At 37.8% G+C, this 23,810-nt stretch overlaps 1 protein-coding gene across 2 annotated transcripts in view; it reads left to right on the forward strand.

Moving 5' to 3' along the window:
* The window catches only part of LOC127935610 (PHD finger protein 14), an 87,213-nt gene that overhangs the window by 26,728 nt on the left and 36,675 nt on the right, over nucleotides 1-23,810 (forward strand). The window contains exons 9-17 of one of the 2 annotated variants that reach the window (XM_052533681.1): nucleotides 61-331; nucleotides 1,402-1,508; nucleotides 4,008-4,103; nucleotides 11,427-11,533; nucleotides 11,730-11,861; nucleotides 12,944-13,106; nucleotides 17,522-17,578; nucleotides 17,768-17,889; nucleotides 18,563-20,681. In XM_052533681.1, coding sequence (XP_052389641.1) covers nucleotides 61-331; nucleotides 1,402-1,508; nucleotides 4,008-4,103; nucleotides 11,427-11,533; nucleotides 11,730-11,861; nucleotides 12,944-13,106; nucleotides 17,522-17,578; nucleotides 17,768-17,889; nucleotides 18,563-18,569 — 1,062 coding nt within the window. In that variant the 3' untranslated portion in view covers nucleotides 18,570-20,681. Of the gene's footprint in view, nucleotides 1-60; nucleotides 332-1,401; nucleotides 1,509-4,007; nucleotides 4,104-11,426; nucleotides 11,534-11,729; nucleotides 11,862-12,943; nucleotides 13,107-17,521; nucleotides 17,579-17,767; nucleotides 17,890-18,562; nucleotides 20,682-23,810 lie in introns of those variants that run through there. The other variant, XM_052533680.1, reaches the window with a different exon arrangement.

A 23,810-nucleotide genomic window follows, 5' to 3' on the forward strand; every position in this document is an offset into this window, starting at 1 on the left:
CAGACAGTCAAGATCAGTCATCATTAGTTTTTGAATGCCTGTGATTTTCCCAACCTCTAGGCTCGAATAACCACGCGGCTTCAGCAGTACAGAGCGAAAGCTGAGCTGTCTCGAAACACTCGGCCGCAGGCGTGGGTGCCACGAGAGAAGCTTCCCCGGCCGCTCACCTCTAGTGCTTCAGCCATCCGTAAGCTGATGCGTAAAGCCGAGCTCATGGGTATCAGCACAGACATCTTCCCTGTGGACACATCCGATACCAGCGCAAGCGTGGACGGACGGCGTAAACATAAGCAGCCTGCCCTCACGGCAGACTTCGTTAACTACTACCTAGGTAGGTGGTTTGGAACAGTACTCAAATTTCACAGTTCTGAATTCCAATTTTGGTACCACAGCGAAACCTAGTTTAACTAATATAAAGTAGTTCACACAAAACATATGGCAGAAATGTACTAATGTAAAAACACTGCAGTCTTCACTATATAGATGAATGCTTTTTTAAACAAACGTTATTCGGTCAGCAGCGCGGAGTGATTTTCTCTTTGTCTTTTGTTGCTTGATTATCATTTATTATACAGACAGCAGCAGCTACATTATGGCCTAATGCACACATCCAATGTACTGATACACATGGGGATTCTTTCTCAACTATTGACTTTCACTTTAAAAAAATAAACTACATTGTTTGAGGATACCTGCAAAGAGGAGCATTTTGTTATAGTTTATTGTGTATGTGTTTGTTCAAGCATATAAAGATGTGAAAGAGAACTCTTATTTGTCACAGCTCTCTTTTGCTCCTTTTTGCACTTGAAATATTTAAAATCACTTGAATGTTTAAATTTGGCAAGACTTAAAAACATGTCACAATTTTGTCAGCTGTCCACAGTGTCTTTGACGCTGGTAACACATCAGGTATACAAGATATTTTTTGAGGTTCAGCATTTATCTAGTTATAATAATTATATAATAATTATAATAATATTTACCCAGTTATAATAATATGTTTTGCTGCTGTTTTTTTTTTTTTTTTTTTTTTTTCATTGGCTAAAACAAGCATTGATGGATTTGTAGCACATGACTTACTGTCCCTAACATACATGAATCTGCCTGAAACAGAACAGCAGGCAGTTCAGACAGTGAGCGCAAGACATGCATCCCGCTCTGTAGCCTTGCAGCTAGGCACTTGCCCTCCAAATGAGTGATGTAAAGAGCAGATGTGTGGAGTAACCTTGGGCACACACTCCATTAGGTTCCAGCAGGAGGCCTTATCCTCTATCAGCACACTTTTTCTCTTAACATTGCTCTTTTTTTTGTACTTTCTCCCTCAATCTTCCTTTGATATACTTTATTCTGTACTCTGATAGCAATCTCAGTATCGATTTGTTCGTGTCTGTTGGTATTCAGAGCGGAACATGAGGATGATTCAGATCCAGGATAATATCGTGGAGCAGAAGAACCTTAAAGACAAGCTGGAGAGTGAGCAGGAGAAACTGCACGTGGAGTACAACAAGGTCCGTCTACTGTTGACACTCCAGGCTCTCACTAGCATCTGTTTCGTACATTAGCGCTTGTCCATAGTCGCACATTTGTTTTAGCCATTGGTGCTTAAGCAGAGGCACACACACCAGAAAATAATGCTGGAATATTAATCCAAGAAGCATGTGAAAAAAAGCTCCTGAACAGCTACTAAATAATACCAATTATTATTTACTATTCAACTGTGAAAGTCTCCTTTCAAGCTACTTTGTTAAACCAACTGCAGAGAAGAAAAAAAAAAAAGCAGGAATCTTGTATAACGCATGGTTATTTTTGTTAGCAAAAAATTAGATAATGAAAACTAAAGTGAATATATTTGCGAACTAAAAAATTTACAGAAGACTGAAAATGAAAGTGAAGTTACAAATGTAAATGGTTACGGTGTCATTTTAGTATTATTTGTATATTATTGTAGTATTTATCAATAATTTGAATGAATAATTTGACACTTGTTTATAATTTTCATTTTAATTTTAGTTGAAATTTTAGTTTTTTTTTTAAACAAAAACATTGAACAATTAACAACAGCAAAAAAAACACTGATCTTCCACTGATGCAAAAAAGAAAGAGTATGAAAAAAGGAAATTTAAAAACATGGTGCAAACCAACCAACTAAAGTTCCAAAAAAACTAACCATAAAAATACAAATATATCTATGAACAATTAAACTAACAAAAATGTAAATGCTAATTAAAAAAAAAAAAAAATAAAAAAAAAAAAAAAATATATATATATATATATATATATATATATATATATATATATCTATATATATATATCTATATATATGTATGTATGTATGTATGTATGTATGTATATATATATGTATGTATGTGTATATATATATATATATATATATATATATATATATATATATATATATATATATATATATATATATATATATAATAGTAATAATAATAAATTACATGTTCAAAACCCCTGGTATAACAGCAACTAATGTTCTGTGCTGTTTTATTTATTTGCCTCTTACCCTAAATCCTCTTAAACATGATCTCGTGAAGCAGATTTGTGTAGATGGTGTTTTCTCATCTGGCCCAATGAGGAAAAAAGCGATGAAAGAGAGGAGAGAAAGTTGGAGTTAATGTGGCGTCCAGTCTTTCTGTGCCACATGTATTAAGCGGTATTAATGGAGTGTGTGTTGTTAATTACGGCACTCAACATGCATTAGCACGACGTCGGCCTCAGAAAGAGATCCCGATGAAAATCAACATCTGTGGAAAGCTGACTGCTTATTCACAAAAGTTGTGTCTAAGGCAGGGCCTGAGTCATTTGGAAATTATGTCTAATAATCCTTAATTACATAGTATGCTACATAGTTAGTTTGATTGTTTGGTTTGATATTTTTAACATCAAATTTTTGATAACGGCAGTGCATTTGCGTCACCAATAAGAACAAGCTAATGTGTTAGGTGTTTATCACAGTAGCTAGGTGATGACTCCACAATACATTTTCTGTTACAGATATGAGTAATTTTATACAACAGTAATAGTATATCTCAATATATTGTTGTTTGTGCTTTTTATTTTTTATTATAACATAACCATGTAATATTTACAACATTTTTTGCATATGCCAGTAAATATTCAACTAGAAACTGAAACATTTCCACCTCCAATGGAACACAACAGAAAATATTTTAAACATTTTTTTTTTTTGTGTGTGTGTGTGTGTGTGTGTGTTTACAATGAAAGTAAATGGGGCCCAAAAAGCCCAGTTTTCTTAAAAATATCAGAAAAATGTAATGATAGAATCATATAATTTTTGGGTGAACTGTAGAAAGTGCCCCTGTACATATAGGCTTGAGCTTTGTTATTAATACAATTTTTGTAAACACCATTAAAATGAATGATATGTAACTATATAAATAATTGCATTATAATGTGTTAGTCCCTATGAGCTGTCAGTATTAATCTGGAGTGTGTGCTAGAGAGGAGCCGGTTTTAAATGTTAGCTCAAGCTCCACGTGGAGCCTCATCTTCACAGACAGTGGCGATAAGGGGCGGCTCTCTGTAGTTTCATTTCACATACCCATAATAACTTCACCTCTCAACTGTTTCCTCTCATCATCGTCTTTATCAAATGCCTGCATGACGCTTATCTACTTTCTTGAGCTGAGAGTGCCCCTAAACGGCAAAATGGCACAACTCTGTGTATGTGTGTGTGTTTGTGAAAGAGACAGATGCAGATGCAAGAAGTGCAATGCTGTATTTCGCATGGGTGGGTTTTGATGTGTAACATCTGATGTTTGCCTAAAATCAATCAGTCAATTTTGTAACACCCTGTAAGCGTATGCATGTATTGGCCATTCAGATTTGTGTACACCTTTAAATTTGTACACATTAGTCCGTCCGTGTGTGTGTGTGTGTGTGTGTGTGCTGATAGACTGAGCTGCCCGACTTGTCCTTCTCTTATCTTATCTCTCGCCTTGCTGCGGTTTTATCTGCCACAGCTGTGCGAGTCTCTGGAGGACCTGCAGAATGTCAATGGCCAGTTGAGGACCGAGGGCCAAGCCATATGGAGCATGATGGGGGGGATCCTTGGACAGGTATGGCTTACCTTCAACCGCCTCATCTTTTCTCTCCCCTTTCCATCTTCATTCTGTCTCTGTCCACCCCATCCCATCCTTGATCCAGCTGTACGCCTCATCTATCACAGCTCCAGTGAGCTTACAGCCCACCCTGATACAAACCGCTTCCTTCAAGCACACTGATTAGATTGGGATGGGCACATTTGTTACACTTTCATATTTCTGAATTCCACTTCAAACCCATGCAAATCAAGGTTTGTATTTTGCTTCTTTTTTTTTTTCTTTTTTTTTTAAGTTTACTGTAACTATTTCCTACGCTCTCAGTAACCTTTAGATTGAAGATACTGTTTTTGTTACTTTAAGTCTTCTGTATGTAAATGCATACATAGTGTGTTGTTCAGAGAATTTGTCTCTATTTAATTTACATAGCAAAAAAATATATTTTTTTGCATTTTTGAAGTGATTTAAATATCTTATAGTGGATAATAAATAAAACAAAATTTTTTTGAAACTGATTGATTTATTTGTTTTTGTTTATACTCTTTGAACACAATTTTGTTCCCTGTCCCTTTTTAGTTAAACTACATACGCTAAATATTAATTTCAGCAAGGACACATTAAATTGATCAAAATGGAAGTAAACAGTTACAATGGTACAACTGATTGTATTTATTTATTTTATACTGTTGTAAATTTCAAATGCTAAACTAAAAAAAAAAAAATAAACAAAAACAAACATGATTTTAACAAAAATATTAAGCAGCACAACCTTTTCAGTATTTATAATAATACAAAATGTTTCTTGAGCAGCAAATCAGCTTATTTGAATGATTACTGAAGAATCATGTGGCACTGAAGACCAGAGTAATGGCCTATAAATTCACCTCAGAAAATGTATTCTCTTAACGTGAAAGCAGCTACTCTGAAATGACATGTAATAATTGGCTAATGTTTTCAGTTTAACTATTGGCAAAGTGCACTCCATCATTTGTGTTTGTGACATCAAAAGCATAGTCTTAGCCTCAGACGTCACGTCCATAGACCGTTGGCTGAAAGTCTAATGCATATGGAACAGAAAAAGTGGAAACACTTCAGGAGTTTTGAAGACGTCAATTTATTGGTTGAATTATACAGGATTTCCGTGAGACGTGTGTTGTATTGTTTAACGTTCTGCCTAGAAACAAAGATACCGTGACGCCGAACCCCCTCACAAAAAAAAGAAAGCTATCGTGTTGACAATGGTGGCAATGAGCACTTATCAGGATCAACTAAATGCTGGATTTTCAAAAGTATGTGAAATATTTAAAGTTTGTGGCATAGAATTTTTAACATACTGTACGTCTGAGAGTTTTACACACCTGTTTATTATTATGGTGACATTTCCATGCCCCGAAACATGACGACAAACGAAACATGTCGGTTTGATTGCCGCAACCCCCAACCGGGACACGTCAAAACAGTATATGTTGAGGGGCATAGCATTTCCATCAGACCCTTGAAACATTTGGCCAATCACAGCGCACTGGATAGCTGGGCAATTACCGCACACCTCACTTTTCAGAACGATGAGCCTTGTAAAAATCTACGTGTTTCAGAAGGCGGGGCATAGAGGAGAAACAATAATGTACATTGTGGAAAATAATTGTTTTTTTTTAAACCTTAAACCACAAAAACATTAATTACACCAAATACACAAAATAATGTTCTTTTTAGCAACATCATATGACACCTTTAATAGGCATTAATGTTGTAAATTTATGTCTGCAGAGTACATCTGGCTCGTGTTTTGAGAGCTTGTGCATTATAGCTAATTAACCTTTCTTTAATTAAGTGTGAAGTGATTTGAGTCGACATCTTTTTGTCTAATAGATATCTTTCACAGGTTTTCTCTGTGTTTTGGACGTTTTGGGTACTGAGTCATGTCATGTGGATCTAGCGAGAGGAGCATATTGTTTGCAGAATTCGTTTTTGACTTCAAAGGGGAAAGAGAGCAAAAGATCTTCTCCCAGGATTTTTTGCACCCGGGTAATGAGCTTTGATTGAAAGGAATCTAGATTGTAGGCAGCACCCCCACAGGGTAGACAGCGTTGAGGTAATTCTCTTCACTGTAATGGGCCTCTTGTTTGCGAAATTCTTTCATTTTCGCTAACTGATTGACCTGTCATCGGCCATGCACTCAGACCTGACTCTGTAGCTAAAAGCTGCAAACCTCTCCCCTGCTCACTATGGCAACCACATCACCAAAGTGCATCGCCATGGGTGATGGTCACTTAATGAGTGGGAAAATGTGAAAGTCTGAAATGTTCTGTAGATCTCTCATTTTGTCTAAATAACAGTCTGTTCTTAGAATACCATTTAGCAGGATATGCGCAGAAACAAAAAATGTCTTTGGCAACAGCAACCGTGAAAGGAATTGTTAGGATTGTGGGTTTTAAAACAATCAAAAAGTTTTTTAAAAAGTTTATCCTCTTTGTCGGAGTGAAACATTGCTCAATTTCATGCATATTCTGCATGTGTAGAATTTGTGTAGTGGTAAAAAGCCCAAGCTGAAAGTCCAGAGACACACACTTACAGCATGGCTTCAGAGTGAGAGTTTGTCACTGAGGAGGTACGCCAGTCATCTGTGTTTTGTCACCTTTTTAATCAATATGTTACACCCAGGAAGAGTGAATTTGATGAGATGCCTGCCTGGAATAAAGAGGAGACTCCACAATTCCTTGTGATAACCTAAAACCGCAACAATCTGAACTGCCGCTTACATCGTTATCTCACTTTTGAGATAGCGTCGTTTAAAAGGCGCCCATTTGTATGCACCCATGCACACTTGTTTAAAACTTAATTTGCACTGAATAACCAGTTACCCGGCTTAGAGAGTGTGTAAGATGGTTAATTAAAAGGATCTCTTAAAATGTCCTCTTGGCAGATAAATGCTGCAATAATAGAGCAAGAAGGTAGAAGGAGGCGAGGAGAGCCGAGTGGTCTGGAAAAGAGTGAGCCATTGAATCTGCAATGATGGTCATAAATCACATAATTAGAAAACCCGCACCGCTCAAGTAGCAACATCAGTCAGGGAGCCCTGCTCCTTTGTGTCATCTATCTACTACATTTTCGTTCCCTATCAGTCATTGGCGTCTGCACATAACCCTCAAATTATTGATGATCTCAGGAGAGGGTCTTGTCTCTCGTGCCACCCTGGATGAGGGAGGACTCTCACTAGTGCACTTTGAAAAGGGTATGAGAACGTCTTTTGTAGCAGAAGGATCTTATGACTGTTGCAAACTTGTATGCAGCAAGTAATTTGTTGTCATAAAATTATCTTCTAAATTTTAATAATACTATACCTTTTGTTGTTACCTTACAGCATTAAATTACAGAAAATTAATGTTGTTTTTGCTGTTGGTATAATGCCTAATTGGACAGTTTTCTCTTGTATGAGCAACACAATCTGTATCTTAGTTTTATTTCATTTTTTTTTGCAAAGATTTTATACTTTTATGTCCTTTAGTTGCTTTAACAATGATATCAAACCCCTCTCGACCCCTCTCACAGTACCATTGGGATTCTTCACAATCTCTGCAAGACTGCAAAGTCTGCCTTGCTCCCTCAGCAGATGGCCAACCACCTGCTCAACTGTTTTGTGAGGTGTTTTTTTTTTTTTTTTTTTTTTGATCTTAGACAAACACCTTACTCCAAAAAATATTCCCACTGAAATAGTGTGGAGAGGCGGGACTGTCCACAGTAACCCAAAGCTTACCAGACGTCAGACCTGGCATCTCCTGGCTCAGCTCTCCTGCCTGTTATAATGCCTGTGGTGCAGTCACCATGAGCAAACTGAACTGAGCTCACTCAGATTAGAAAGCCTCTGGAGAGAAGCTGCTCTGTGTTGAAAAGATGCAGCTCAGATGTATAGACAGAAAATATAAAACTTTTTTTTTTTTTTTTTTTTTTTTTTTTTTTTTTTTTGGCCACTATCCCCTCTCCAAACCCATCAAAGGATCTCTAGTAGTAACTTTATTAGAAGCTTGTAATTGAACTTATTTACATTATATTACTGTTATAGATAACTCATAAAATGTGTTGCTTTGTGAAATGAAAATCACACAGTCACCTCCTCTAGGTGTCTGTAAGATCTAGCGCACCCTTTCTTTAATTTCCCTTTAGATATACATGCAAAGTGATATTGTCACTAAAAATAAACATCAGTGTACTGGCTAAACGGTCAAGTGACTTTGTTTGGCCAAAAAAAAAAAAAAATCATATTGAGTTTGTGTATTTTTCCTTGTATTTGCACAATTAAAGGGGTGAGGGTGCTTTATGTGATGCATCATAACCATGATCAAAGCTATTAGCTTGATTAATTTGATTCATTTTGAGCATCACAGAGTGCTGTATCAAAATATATTCATAGAAAGTTGACTGGAAGGATAAAGTGTGGTAGGAAAAGGTTCACAAGCAACAGGGATGACCACAGCCTTGGGAAGATTGTTAGAAAAAGCTGAGAAAGAGCTTCACAAGGACTGGACTGAAGCTGGAGTCAGCACATCATGAGTCACCACACTCAGACATCTTCAGGAAAAGGGCTACACCTGTCACATTCCTAGAACCAAACTACAGAAAAAAAAAAAAAAAAAAAAAAAAACCTTCAGAAGCATTTCACCTGAGGTCTGGAGTCTGGATGAAGACGGAGAGGCACAGAATCCAAGCTGCATGAGGTCCAGTGTAAAGTTTCCAAAGTCAGTGATGATTTGGGTGCTGTGACTTCTGCTGGTGTTGGTCCATTGTGTTTTATAAATTCCAACGTCAATGCAGGAGATTTTGGAGCACTTTATGCTTCCATCTGCTGACAAGCTTTATGGAGATGCTGATTTCATTTTGCAGCAGAACTTTAGCACCTGCCCACAGTGCCAAAACCACTTCCCAGTGGTTTGCTGACCATGATATAACTGTGCTTGATTGGCCATCCAACATGCCTGACTTGAACCTCACAGAGAATTTATGAAGTATTGTGAAGAAGAAGATTAGTAACATCTGACAAACGATACAGAGAAGCTGAAGGCCACTATCAAAGCAACCTGGGCTTCAATAGCCGTGTTTCCACTATCGAGCTAGGACCGGGCGTGCTAGTGCGTGCCAGGGCCAGTCGCGTTTCCACTGTCACTTCCGGGGCTTGATCGTGCCTCGCCGGGGCTTCCTCGGGGCCAACGGCCAGGTTTTTTCGGCCCGACGAAATCTTTGGGCCAAAGCGGGCCAGCTGGGGCTAGAGGAGGGGTTACGAACAAAGGCGGAGTTTCTCCGTGTCTGGAGAGCGTCAGCGCAGATCATTTCAGAAAGATAACAACTTTAACACCAGCATTAAAAACATTTTAAAATCAGTTGAGCTCAAAACTCATCTTAGTCAGCAGCGAGTGTTTGAAATAACTTGATCCGATGTGGATTATAATCACTAAACAAGGCTGAAATATTTATAAGCGATGTAAAAGACTATGCACGATAAACATATTACCATGGTAAATATGACCGCTTGGAGAAATCAGACGTCAGCTTCTTATTCTCTATCACAATTGTGTATTTATTAAGTAACATTTTATCTGTCGTCTTGTTTCGTGAGTTTAGTTCCACGTTGCATATCATCAAAATATAATAATGATTTTTGTTCGGGAGCTTTTATAGAAATAGAGAGTATGTGCTGTTGATCATTTCAGAAAATAGCCGCTATAACGCCAGCATTAAACGCTTTATTTAAATAAGTTGAGCTAAAAACTGACTTTCAGTCAGCAGCGAGTGTTTTAAATAACTTGATCCAATGTGGATTATAGGCTAATCACCATACAGGGCAGAAATATTTATAAGCGATGTAAAAGACTATGCACGCTGGGCATTAACATTAAACATGGTAAATATGACCGCTTGAAGAAATCAGACGTCAGCTTCTTATTCTCTATCACAATCGTGTATTTATTTAGTAACTTATATTATCTATCACAAGCCTCGTCTCGAGAGTTTAGCTCATGTTGCCTATTATAACAATATAATAATGTTTTTGTTCGGGATCCTTTATAAAAATAAAGATATAATTCATTCTTAATGTGACTTATAGGCCACTGTGACTACAAATAAACAGAAACAGACTCGCTGAATAAGCAGGCTATTTTCATAAGTGTTAAAAATAAATAAATAAAATAGAAATAAGTGTATTTATGTGTGATTAATTTTGAGTCCTGATAAATTAAATCAATATGATCACTGTATCACTTATTCTATAGTTAAAACATCGATGCTTTTGAATTAGAATATATAACAAAGCATGCAAACAAACGGCCGCGTTTATCATGTTCGTTTTGTGATCGCGCATGTTCCAGTGACTTATTTCTTAGTTTTCTGATAACTTCTCTAGTGAAATGATGAGGTTGCATGACGTTGTTCTGAGAGGCGTGTAAAGGGCGTGTTTTAGTGACGAGCAGCGGAGCTTCAAGCTCCACTGTGGAAACCCTGCGCTATTCTGGCCTCGTGCTACTGGCCCGGGGCTATGAGCCCCGCCCGGCCCGCTTTAAGCCCTGGCTCGCACTGGCCCGACAGTGGAAATGCAGCTAATAACACCTCAGCAGTGCCACAGGCTGATCGCCTCCATGCCACGCTGCATTGAAGCAGTAATTTGTGCAAAAGGAGCCACAACCAAGTATTGAGTGCATAATTGAACCTGCTTAAGAGATCTTAAACTTTTCTGTTTTTTAAATCTTTTTTTTTCATTTATCTTTAAGAAAATATTAAATTTTTTTGACATACTTACATTTTTATTTTCCTAAGCTATAAGTCATAACCATCAGAAGAAAAAAAAAAAAAAAATAATAATAAAAAAAAAAAACAACTCTTGAAATATTTCAGTTTGTGTGCAATGAATCTAGAATATAAGAATATATATATATACATTTTTTTTTTCAATTACAAAATAAAAAAAAAAAAAAAAAAACTTTTCCATAATATTCAATTTTTTTTTTTAAATGCACCTGTAGAGGGGAAGACAGAAAATCCTTCACACAACATTGACATATATATATAATAAACAAGCAAACATTTTCAAAATGCTCAGGGACAAAATATTTTTGATTGAACAGTAATGATGTAAATCGAAAATGTTGTTCTTGCTCTGAGCACTTTGTTTTTTCTCTTAATTTAATTTTTTTTCGAGGGGTATCTCCATTTGCATTCCAAGATCACATCAACTGTATAGCACTGCCCTGAGAAAAAAAAAAAAAAAATAGGTCTAGTTTAATATTATGCTTTTTGTTTGTTAATAAATAATTTTCAGATGTAGTGAATTTCAGTGCTCTGCTTTATTTACAGAAACTGAACTCTCCTGCTGTTCTGAAAGCTCCCAAAGAGAGAAAGCCGAGCAAGAAAGAGGGAGGTTCTCCAGGGAAGGCATCAAACCTCCCAGCTATGCTCTACAGGTTAGCTTGCAGCCGTTAAAGGGTGCCAGCACTGTGCCCGGCATCAGTCATGACATGGCCTAGAGTTCATAAATGATTCACTGAAAGAGAGAAAAATGTGCAAAAAGATACCTTTCCTTAAAAAAAATTAAATAAAAAAAAAAATTTAAATGTGGTTGTGTACTGTAAATAAGAAACAATGTTGTGTTCTGTGCAGCTGTGGGATCTGTAAGAAAAACCAAGACCAGCATCTTTTATTGCTGTGTGACACCTGTAAGCTGCATTACCACCTGGGCTGTCTGGACCCGCCTCTCACACGCATGCCGAAGAAGACCAAAAACAGCTACTGGTGAGATCACGAATGGCAGATGGAATTAAAATGTGGTCAAACTAACTTCTGGAAGTGCTGACATTTCTTGAGCAGGGTTGCTAATATTCATGACCGGCTTCTAATTGTAAAAGGGTAACACTTAAACTAAGTTTATAAAAACACGAAAATTAAAGAATCATTTGTAAAGATATTTAGAAAATATTGAATTATTTACTTGCTTGTCATTAGAAAACACAAACCAACATCAGAAATCAAATTACTAAAATATCAATTGTTGAAATATTAGCTTCAAATCTTCATCTCACCCAATTTTAGGAATCCCTGCTCATGAAGAAACAACTAAATTATTTATAAGCAATTCTTTTTTCTTTATGAGCTTTTAGTGTAGCAAAAATTGTAATCCAATTGCATGCTAATAAATAAATCAGATTTATATGTGGGTCAGGGAGCATGATTAATGGCAGGAATTGTATCACATTTTGTGTTATAATTAATTACTAAATTAACAAGGTCACAGCTCTATTTTTTTAAGTATCTATAGCAAAATATAGATGCTGTTTCAAATGCTAAGTGCAGTATTCCACTTGCAGTGCTTCATGTTCACTTTCATAAGGTTATACTAACTGTCACTATGAAAATGTATGTGGAGCTTCACGGTTGCGCGTGTGAGCGTTTGTGTTTTGTTTATTTGTCACACTGAGCCCAATGCTTTCACTGCTCATTCAAGTAATTCATTAAATCCATGAATAAGAAAGTGCTGGGTGGAAATTAGAAAGCATTTGAAAGATAAAATTGTCGGGGGAGGGGCCCAAAACATACCTAATTACTGGCAACTGCCTGCCCCTGAGTCAGTAATACTGTTTACTCAAAAAGATTTTGCTCATACTAAAGAATCTGGCTGTTCCTTTAGTTTTTTATGTTTTTTTGCAGGATATTTTAACAACACTTTTGTTTGAATGAATACGACACATCTGCTTCCGATAAAAGCCACTCTCTCATCTCAAAGATTTCTCCATATTGACAAATCAATAAGGTCAGATGAAGGCAAAGTAATTCCTGACTCCTTTGTCTTTATCTCTCTTTCACGCTTCCTTTTCCAGGCAGTGCTCTGAGTGCGACCAGGCCAGCAGTGATGAGGCTGACTTCGCCATGGAGACGTTACCAGATGGAACCAAAAGGTCCAGGAGGCAGATCAAGGGGCCAATCAAATTTATCCCTCAAGAAATGAGCCCAGAGACCAAGAAGCTTCAAGTGAGAGGGACTGTGAGTATGAGCGTATCATAATGGTTCACTAATGACAAACTTGAAAACTTCAAAAATACTTGAAAGAAGGCTCCTAATACCCCTTTTCCACCAACACAAAGTCAGCGCTGGTGTCAATACTGCTGCGTTTCACAGATTTCTACTAATGATAAAGGTAGTTTTCTAACCAAGAACCACTAGTGCATCACATAATCAGTTATGTGTTCGTTCAGCTCTTAAGTCAGTGAAAACATGGCTGAGAGAAACCTACAACTCTTTTGGAAAATGTTGTTGGAAAATGGGAATTATTTGGTTCAAGGGACTCAGTCTACTAGTGCATTTTAAGCTTCGTCTAGCTTTCTCTGATTGGTGGTTTAACTCTAGTTTTTGTCTTAGGTGAAACTTTCATTCACTGATTTGAAATGGATTCTTTGCTCCTCATATCACTTAAAGTAGATATTTGACTTGTTCTTTAGTCTCTTGAGCTTTTGCAGAGGTTATCGGTGAAGGTCACAAAAGCTAGCATTATTGATTACTTTGAAATGGACAACCGAAACACTTAATCATCTTTAATTACTTAATAAAATCACCTTGAAACTGCTACAGCCGTAATTAAGCCATCAGTAAAAAAAAAAAAACACTGGAACTGCTCCCTAGCGTTTCAGTTTTAATGGAACATTAGCATTTAGAATTGTTTCTAAGATGTCTTGCTGACTACTCCATACAAAGGCAGGTCCTATGGAAGATAGCTCAGCCTCAGAAGGGAATGATTTGGAACACTCTTTAACACAATTCTCTAAACTGACAGCAGGATATCAAAGACTGGTATAGGTATCAAGATTTACCAAGTTCACTCAATGGGAGGAAGTGTAACACACATTTTGGCAGAATAAGTCCCGCCATAAATAAAAGAGCCAGCTGCCAATAGGTAAGGTCATTGCTTCATTGCAGCTGCTATTAGAAGTTCCTGGTTTCCATAGAAACAGTCTGAGTTTTTAGACACACACTGGGCAGAACAAGCAAGTATAGACTTTTTATCTGAGAATAAATAAAAAAATGTTTAAGTAATTCTCCATGCATCCAGAAATTTTGCATGAGGGATAATGATTCCCCAACTCAGATTTCACAACGGGTTCAAGTTGGTCTCACATATTTGTAGCACTGACCAACGGAAAACTGCTGTATGAGCTGTTCTTCACACATCGCTACACAATAATAGACAATAGACTTTTTTGCCAAGTGTGTATTATTGTTAGCTCGCCTTTGATGTCTTAAAATACTGTATTTGTAGGCAGCTCACTGTTAACATAGTGAATATTTTGTCTGTTAAATGATCAGACTTGTACATGCACTACCTCTAGCTGTTGAGGCAGAGTGCCACATTGAAGTGTGAGGGTAGGTGTGTGTGTGTCTTCTCAGACTTGAGATAGGGCTTGTCTTTCAGGCTCTCCATGGCTTCCACTTATCACTGTCCAGCATTCTCTGATCCTGCGATAGCACTCCGGCAGCCCGGCTCCCTTAAGGAAGACAAAAGATATGCATCAGAGAAAAGACATGCTCTCCTGGCCTCCTTCATTTAGTCTTTTTCATCCTTTTGTTTTAAAGCTTAGTCAATAAACCTTTCCCTGACAGTTTTTTTTTTTTTTTTTTTTTTTTTTTTTTATCGAATTAGAAAGTAAGGAACAAGTTTAGATTGCTTCTGCAGCACTGCAGCCACTCACCTTGGCTGCTAAAATAGCTCACACAAAGGTAAAAGGAATGACTTCAGGGTGAGATTTTGTTTTCTGTATTTACGTGTGAGTGTGGGCTTGGGTATACCAGGAAGGGTTAATTTGTTTTCCCTTTAGTCTATGAGACGCGTGCCCAGAAGTCAGGCGAAGGCTTCAGTGGAGAGCAGCTGGATTAAAAGGCTTAAATTTTTCTCTCTCTTCTGTAGCTCCGGCTAAACTCTACCAGATAAAGCTGAAGGAGCTCTGCTTTGCATTTTTAAAGCCCTTAACCAGCCGATGTGGCGGTGGCAGGCCCTTGTAAAGCTTTGTTCTGAATTATCACGGCCAGCTAATCGACCCCCCGCCATCCCTCTGTTGAGAAGCCAGTGGTGTTCGGCTTCACTAATGTGCCGCACTTTTCTGCGGCCGCAGAATACCGGCCCTCCTGCACAACTGAATTGGCTCTCATCATGAATGACACACACTGAGATTTTTTCTAGACTCTATCATTCGCAAGATTGAGGGCATTGGAAATCTTGCTTTAATACGTGGAGTTTGCTAAAGCATTTTCGTCATACTTCTTCTTTTTTTTTTTTTAAGTATTAAACAATTGATGCATAACTCACCATGGGTGATACTATTTTTGTCTGATCACCTTATAATTTACTTGCATATCCTGGATTTTAAGCCATTAGTCCTTTTAGAGTTACCGCAGTAGGCTACTCTGTTACTCTCCCTATGTATGCACCAATAGTTTTTCCAATCATGTGGGAACTGATTCAGTGTGTTTAAAGATGCAGCATTGCAAGATTAATTAAAAAGCAGGGTTTTTTTTTTTTTTTAAAGCAGTCATCTTGACTGTCCTTCTCCAAGTTTAGATTACTGTTTACGTCAGTCCTTCACAACGTTTACAGTTCTTTACCGTTACATGGAGGATCTCTGTGTGGAGGACCACTGATCTAGCCTTTAATAGATTACCTTAATCAAGTCTGCCATAATAAAGGAATAATGAAATAAATGAGTGCCTTTGTTTGGTGCCACCATCGAGGGAGAAGTGGCAGTGGCATTTAAGTGCCAGTTGGCAGTGTGGAAGCAGTTAGCATTTATAATGATAAGTGTTCCATCTGCTGTGTGGTGGCAAGCCAAAGGCGACAGATGGAATTGTTTTCACAATCTGTTTAAATATGTTGTCGTTTTTTTCTTTTCTTTTTAAAAAGACCCAGCTTGGCACACTCATGTGCCTCTTCGTATCAAGGTGGAGATGTTTGATTCGACTCGTGCAACGCTGCTGTTGTTTTTTTTCTTGTGTTTATCAGCCACTGATGGAGATGAAGAGTTGATCTGCCGATGGTAGACACGAAAAACTGTACAAAAAATGTCTCTAAGTGAACAGGAGAGGACTCGGTGGAGAATGAGTTTGGATACTCAATTTTGGATCATGGCACACACAAAAATCCAATTTAAGAGCCAGGGTTGACCCAATTGCGGAATGGCCTTATATCTGGATAGAGAGGGGAATGGGTTGGGGCTCCGGTCTGGGCTCTAAACAAAGGGATTGAATCCCTCTATGACACACAAGGGAGAGCCGGAATGAATGAGAGATTTGGATTAGAGAGGAGCACCACTGTTTGACATCTGTAGCTGCTACAGTGAGCCGCAAGTCACCAGCTGCTCTGCGGGAGCTGTTTACTCGAGGAGAGCGAACTTTGTTCTGTTCAGCTTACTGCCACATGGCTTGAACAACATCACATCGCAATCCAACTCAGCAGCTTTTCAGATTTAATTTTACTTTCATCCTTTTTTTTTTTTTTTTTCTTGTAATGAAGCCCTGAAGCGCAAAGTTAAGGACTTTTGGAAACATTTATAATTCATTATATCAGCTTATCAGTTATTTTACTTTGACCTACGTCTGGATATGCCTTCTTCCCTACTATAAAAGTGTGTTAGAATTTGTAATATTGATAAAAACCCATAATGCAACAGACTACATACTTATTTAAATTGCAGCTTTTGATTAGATTTTTACGATTTGATAAGATATTTCAAACACTGTTATTTCAGATTTTTTAGCCACTGTTATTTTGATTGATTATGCAGTCCCTTCCTTTACATTAATGTTGTATTATTTATTTATTTATTTATTTATATATTTTTTTGTCAGCTAATGAACCCCTGCAGTTTCCTCATTTAATGAACCTGTTCTGCATCATTTTTATTGGCACGAGGCAGCACAAAAGAACTAAATAGTTCATGCAAGCTCGTATCACATGGCACTGCACAGTTACGCCTGTCATTTTATTTTTCTTGTGGAAAATAACTTGCATAACCATTACGTAAGATCTCCTTATTATAGTACTGACCAGCTAGACATTTGTAGATTGTCTTATAAATCTTAATTTAAACATTATGTATAAGATTTTACTGACATTCTAAAATGGCGGATAATTATTATTATTTTTTTTTTAATGGCAATGAATTTCCAAAAATAATGGAAACAATAATAGGAAACGATGTTAAGTAAAGTAAAAAAAAACAACTGACTTGTTTCTCAGTCGATTTTTAAGTGAAAATCCATTTGAATTGATTATTTTAAATTATTTTAAATACCCAATTCAAATTCCGATCAGAAGAATTCTTCAGAATTAAAAAAACATCTTAAATACAATAATCTGACTGCGTTGTTCAGTGTGCTGTATTATGACCAAGTTCTATTTTCCCTTTGACCAGAGAACCAGAGGCCAGAAGAGGAAGAGAATGTCCATCTGCGAAGAGGAGAAGATCGAGGTGAGCTTTCACTTCCTCGCCCTGCACTCCTTCATCTCCTTCATCTACCTCTAATATTTAGAGAGCGTGATGAAGGAAGACAGCTTGTGTATGTTTACACAGCAATCTCAGCCCTCTCCACTCTCCAGCTTCATTCAAACACACACACACACACACGGCGGTCGTCTCTAATAGCTTGCGTTTCCATAGGAACCGTCACCGCGGGAGCGCAGACAGAGGCAGTCGACTCTGCAGAAAAAGCCCAAAGCTGATGACACGCGGACCGAGTGCACCACTTGCAAAGGCCCTGGTGACAATGAAAACCTAGTGAGGTGGGTAAAGCTTGTGCGATGCACGATTCTGAAGCATCTGCGCACGCAAGAGTGTTTGATCTGGCTGGGGTGGGGTGGTGGGGGATATATTCACCTCGTGATTAAAGTTCAGGCTTCATTATAAAGACTCTGCCATGCATGTGTATGTGGGAGGTAGCGCTGGCTCCACAGGGCCTTCTCTATTTGGCTGCCGCATGTATTTGCTCACTTGGTTTGGCAGTAATGAGCTGTCTGATTTACTGTCACCACTTGGCCTCCGGTATGAGGTTGCGGTTCCTCCGAACAGGATTATTTTAACGTAACCGTCAGATCCAGATCAATTATCCTGTCTTTTCAACACCTCCTCGTCATGCTTTTTTAATGCCGCAACCTTGTTATGTTTTTGCTAAAAAAAATATGCGAGCATGACTAAGAGACTTTTAATTGACGCTCTCATAATAGACATGCCAAACAGTCGCCACTCCCGTCACATCACGATTTGACATAAAGCTGTTTCGGGGTAATTGGAAAGTGGCCTGTCAAAAGTGCTTCAAATGCTTTTACAATGCAAAGTAGGAGATGTGCAATGTTTTGTACCGTCATGCAAAGCGGCTTGTTTGGGTTCGCTGCCGTTTGGCCTCAGATGTGGTGTGGGGTGTGTTGCCCTGACTCTTTCTATCTTTGCATTGAACAGGTTGTGAGAGCCGGGCACCACCTCCTTCCCTAGAAAAGGACAGATGAGAGAGAGACAGGGAGAGAGAGAGAGAGGGAAATTAACTCGTTTGAAGAGCGGCGTTGGGGTCGGGGAGGAGTCGCAGATGGCCGCCTCCGACCGTCACCTTCGACCGTCCCTTCTGCCCAAAGCGGACCGTGCCATGGACTTGATCATGGTTAAACGACGGTCCAGCGAACATTTTCTGAAAGAACGAAAAGACTATCATATGTGGACTAACATGAAATTGAATCAGTTTGCACTGGGAGGGAGACATCAACCCTCATGGGACACTATAAAAGGACTTTATATGGACAGAATACTCAGTTAGCCAGTTTGGAGCCACATAGTCATCCATAGGGTCGTTATTTGTGGAATACACGAAGCGTGATGCTGGTTTTGGGCCTTTTGCTCTGTGGATAAAGCCAGATTCCGGGCTGTTTCACCATCTTTGTAAGGGTTTTGCTGTCATCTGGCCCTCTTTGTGCCTCCTGGACTCTTTTTTGCTCTCGCTTTTCCATTGGCTCTAAAACCGTGCACACCTCGTTCGATCAGCTGTGTTTATTGGGTCAGATGTGCTTCTGAAAGCTAATTGTGTCTTCTGTCTAGCTTCTTATGATGAATGTTTTTGTTTCTTGACTCTGCTCTATTTGGCCTGTGATATGTGAATTATATGGTTAAAAGTGATTTGATGATAGAAGTTAGAATCAATAGAATAGTTTTTTAAAGCATTTACATTTTTTACTAGTTGTGGTAGCGTAATATAGCTCAATATGATAATATGCATACTTAAACTTATAGTTATTCCCTTTGTACCATATTACTGATATGGGGTGAATCTCACAAAAACATATCCATGTATATTTCACAATTTTTTTTTTATATTTTGACATTAATTTTATGATATTTAAGCAGGTTTTCCATCTCTGCATTTTATTATATTTATTTTACTTACTTTTTTTATACAATATGCAATGCAATAGTTTTTACTTTATTACTGTACCTTTTTTTTTTACTTTTTGATATATGGATGTTTTACAATTTAAATAATTATTATTTTTGCCTTATGTTAATGTCAATTGGAAGAAATAATGTATACAAATTGTCATGAAACTTTTTATGTTTAATGTTGATGTCACTAATATTATACATAATATTACGTTGTGAACGTAGGCTGTATTGGTGTTTTGGCTTGCATCTGCTTTGACAGTCTTGCTGTTTTATGCTGTGCAATGGCAAAAATAAATCCTAACACACTGAAAAAGGCTACATTCCCAAACCCTGCATCCCATTCCCTAGTTTCACAGTATATTGTACTAATGACAGTGTAGCTACTTGATTCCTAGCAGGATGGCTGAAAGGGGACATGAGGCCCTAAGTTCCCACTTTGATGGTATCCTGTGGTTTCTATCTTAATACCATTGGGAACAGCCTCATGCCTTCTCAAACTGCTTATTTGCACCGGACCAGACACAACACTTCCTTCCCTAGGATTTACACATCTTTCCCTCTCTGGATGTCTTCAGCTGCCCTTTAACCTCTCACCCCACGGTATCTTCAGCCACAGCTTTATCTCTCTCTTCTACAGCTGTCTAACCTAGCTCACAGCTTACTGTGTGTGTAAGTGTTTGTTTGGGTACATACTGCATCTGCTTTGCCGAGATAATGCTGCAAGATGGAGCCTTTTAGATTACAGTTTGCCTGTTATGTCATGTGATGTCAGTTTAGCGAAGTATTGAGCTCTTTTTGTGTGTTTTATTTTTATTTTTTTCAGTCATAAGCCGTGCTGCAGTATACATTTTTTTTTTTTTTTTTTTGGAATTGAAAAGTTTATCTGTACTTGAATTATTATTATAATTTTTTCCGTACTTGATGTATTTAATGTAAATATTTGACATGGTAATTTATTTCTTAGACATTCCCCACAGTTAATGTGTTAATGTGACTTGAGCTGAGATTATAGCATTGAATTGGTGACTGTTCGTGTCTTGTGTATATGCAGTGATTTTGTTACAAGTCATCATTTCGCGCAAGTGTGGTCTTGGGACAAAGTCCTTGCTTGATGCGAGCCTTAATAAACGTTTTCACCTCATTGCCATAATGATGAATGAGTCTCAGTTAGCCCGGCTAATGAATTGTGCAGGTTGTCTGTTGTTTATCACTAGAGAAGTGTCTGGTTCTGCCAGTCTTCATTGGCATCAAGTCTAGTCCGATTTTCAGCTTATTCTGACCAGAACTGCCCATTATTAGGCAGAAACCCATTGTTTAAAATTCTGTAGTATAGAAAATATATTACAACAAATAATATAATGTATCTAACAACTATATTATACCCACTACCTTCCCCTTAAAAATAAATGCATTGTGTTCTTGTAGCTCAAGTGGCAGAGCATTGTGTTAACAAGCGCAAGGTTAGGGGTTCGAATCCCAGAGAACACATGTTAGGAGAAAATTGTTAGCTTGAATGCAGTGTAAGTCGCTTTGGATAAAAGCGTCTGCTAAATATATAAAAAATCTAATAAAATGCAGATAAATAGATAAAACACATAATAGTAATAAAAACAATGGCAGTTAATGGCAATTATTCCACATAGACAAAATGACAGGTTTAACATGATTGGTCCGTTCCAAATATAGCATCTGCAGTAGGGAATATAACCAGTGTTTGATAGAAAGGTCATGTTGAGCTTTTTTATCATTGAACTGAAAGTTTCTCTTGAAGCAGTCAAGATATTTCCAGTACTTCTCATTTAGAGGAAATTGAGAGTTATCATTCAGCAATAACAGAACAGGATCTTTGGGAAAAATGAAGGGCAGTGAGCTTGTACAAAACATCAAGCATCATATCCCAAAAATGTTTCATGTCCGGACAGTCCCAAAGCACATGCATCGAAGTGTACAGGCAGCCTGGCGCACACAAATTACCAATAAACCCATAACTTTTCTTTTGCGTGTGGTTAAATATCCCCTGTGGATCATTTTAAAATGGATAAATTGATGATTAGGGTTTGTGGATGCTTGAAATGTATTCTCCTCCACTGTCTCCCTTTAAATTTTTCTATGGAGTCAATTCTGATGACTGTACTATTACTTTTGTTTTTTATGATTTGTGAAACAAAGGCAAAAATAAGAAAACGTTTCTTTGTTTGGCGCGTTGGGAATCCATTTCACTACCAGATGAGTTAGATGATCTGTACCCCAATTTCCATACATGCCAACTTTTAATTACAATTAAACCAACCAATCAGAGCTTGTTTTATTTTCTGGGTCATTTAGTGATGGGTAAATCTGACTGATAAGCCAGGCTGACAAATTGAGTGGTATATGACTTTCTTTTTTTTCAGTTTTTTTTTTTTTTTTTTTATTCGCTCCAGTTTTGCTAATAGTGTTTGAAACACAGGCTTACCAGAGTTCACAGTTTACTTCCATTTCAATTTGTGTTTTTAGCCATTCCAGTTTTTTAAATAAATAAATCAATAAAATAGCGATGTTCATAATATACAATACCAAGTTTATTAAAAAGCTAGATTTGGAAACAAATTAGAGCAGAGAACAAATGCAGAGAAGCGCATTTTACAATGCTGTTCATGTGATTTACTTTAAATTGTGTGATGCACCAGCTTAACATCTGCTGGTAAGATACTACATCAGCCTTCAGAAACACTTTTTGATCAGCAACCAATTAGAACTGCCAATTTCAGCCAGCTTGTTCCAATATGCATCAGACAGTTAGTGAACAGGCTTTGAATGTGAATGAAAAACAGTCATACTTCTGAGTTGATGTAATTCTCTCTCTTTTGCGGTTTTCTCCTATTGTTTTTCCTTCTCTTTATTTCTGTTATCCCGATTAGCACATCTCATCTGCTCACACTTGCACACTCTTCCTGTCTCTCTCCCTCTTTTCTACCAGCCATCTCTCTTCCCCGTGCCAAGCCCAGCTGTACAAAGAGCGAGAGGAAGGGAGAGAGAGGAGAGGCTTTCATGGGGAAATCTAGTTAGCAGCATAACAAAAAGCCCAGTGTGTCTGTTAGTAAGCAAATAGTATTTGTGCTTATACAACAGTGGCGACGGTGGCGGGAACGAGCTGCATCCCTGTGGCCTGAGCCCACCAAAGCTCTGAGCCTCTTATTATGGACCTGGAAAGATAGAATCAGTTTGGCATGACCAAATCCTGAGAACTCCAATTCCTAATACTCAGTCCAGTGGTCTGGTACGAGGGGTCCGACGGGACCATCGGTTCTGGTCTGAACCCGGGGAGCAGAAAAATATGAAGGAGGATGTTCTGGAAGAGCAGTAACCTTTCGATGATGAGCGCCTTCCCTATTACAGAGCTGACACGGGATTCAGGGAGAGATGATTTAATGGTGGCCTTTTGTTTTTGCTGACTTCACCTCTTTTATTTTTTCCTTTTGCACTCCCCTCACTATTAAAACCCGAGCGGCAGAGCTGCAGAGTGTTGGAAGAGTGGCCAAGCAGCTGAAATCTATTACGCTATAGCTTCTACGGTGTCTTTTATCCCAGCCTGTTCACTGCAGTGTGTTTGTGCACGGCTGGTCTTCTGGATCGAGCGCCTCCCCCTCTTTGTGCATTTGCTAGATGACTTACGCAGCTCAGAGGTGTCTAACTAATTAGCAAAAGCATGGTAGAAACCAGTGAACTGCATTGCTGCCTGGAATTGATCCAGAGCTGAGTTGCCGTAGGACACGGTAGCAAAAACAGCCAAACTTCCCTTCCAAATTCAGAATCAACACCATTTCAATTCTTCAAAGGAATGCTGTGGGTTTAATATACTGTAATGTACTATAATACAGAACAGAATCAGCTATTATTCAGATTTTTTTTTTTTTTTTTTTTTAGTTTTTGTCCAAACTATTTTTCTAATGTATAAATTTGATATGAATTTTTATTTTTATTTTAGTAAAATGTGTTGTTTTTTTAATATATATTTTTAAATGGTTAAAAGTAATATTCTGTGTTTGTATGTCCCCATTTACTTCCATTGCAAGTACCTCACTACAAGCTAGATTTTGGGCAAAAAGAGTCAAATGGATTTTATTAATTTTTTTCTGGGAATTAACTTCATGCCACATTTCCCGTTAAGCTTAACTTGCACTGAATCTGGAATGTTTTTATTTTTTTATTTATTTATTTACATTTTTCAGCATCATTCAAAGCAGCAAACTGACCCTCCCTCAACAGTTAGAGGCAATAATGTGCAGAAGTTGACACA

The sequence above is a fragment of the Carassius gibelio genome, chromosome A19 (assembly GCF_023724105.1).
Source record: "Carassius gibelio isolate Cgi1373 ecotype wild population from Czech Republic chromosome A19, carGib1.2-hapl.c, whole genome shotgun sequence".
In the NCBI taxonomy this organism is placed as follows: Eukaryota; Metazoa; Chordata; class Actinopteri; order Cypriniformes; family Cyprinidae; genus Carassius; species Carassius gibelio.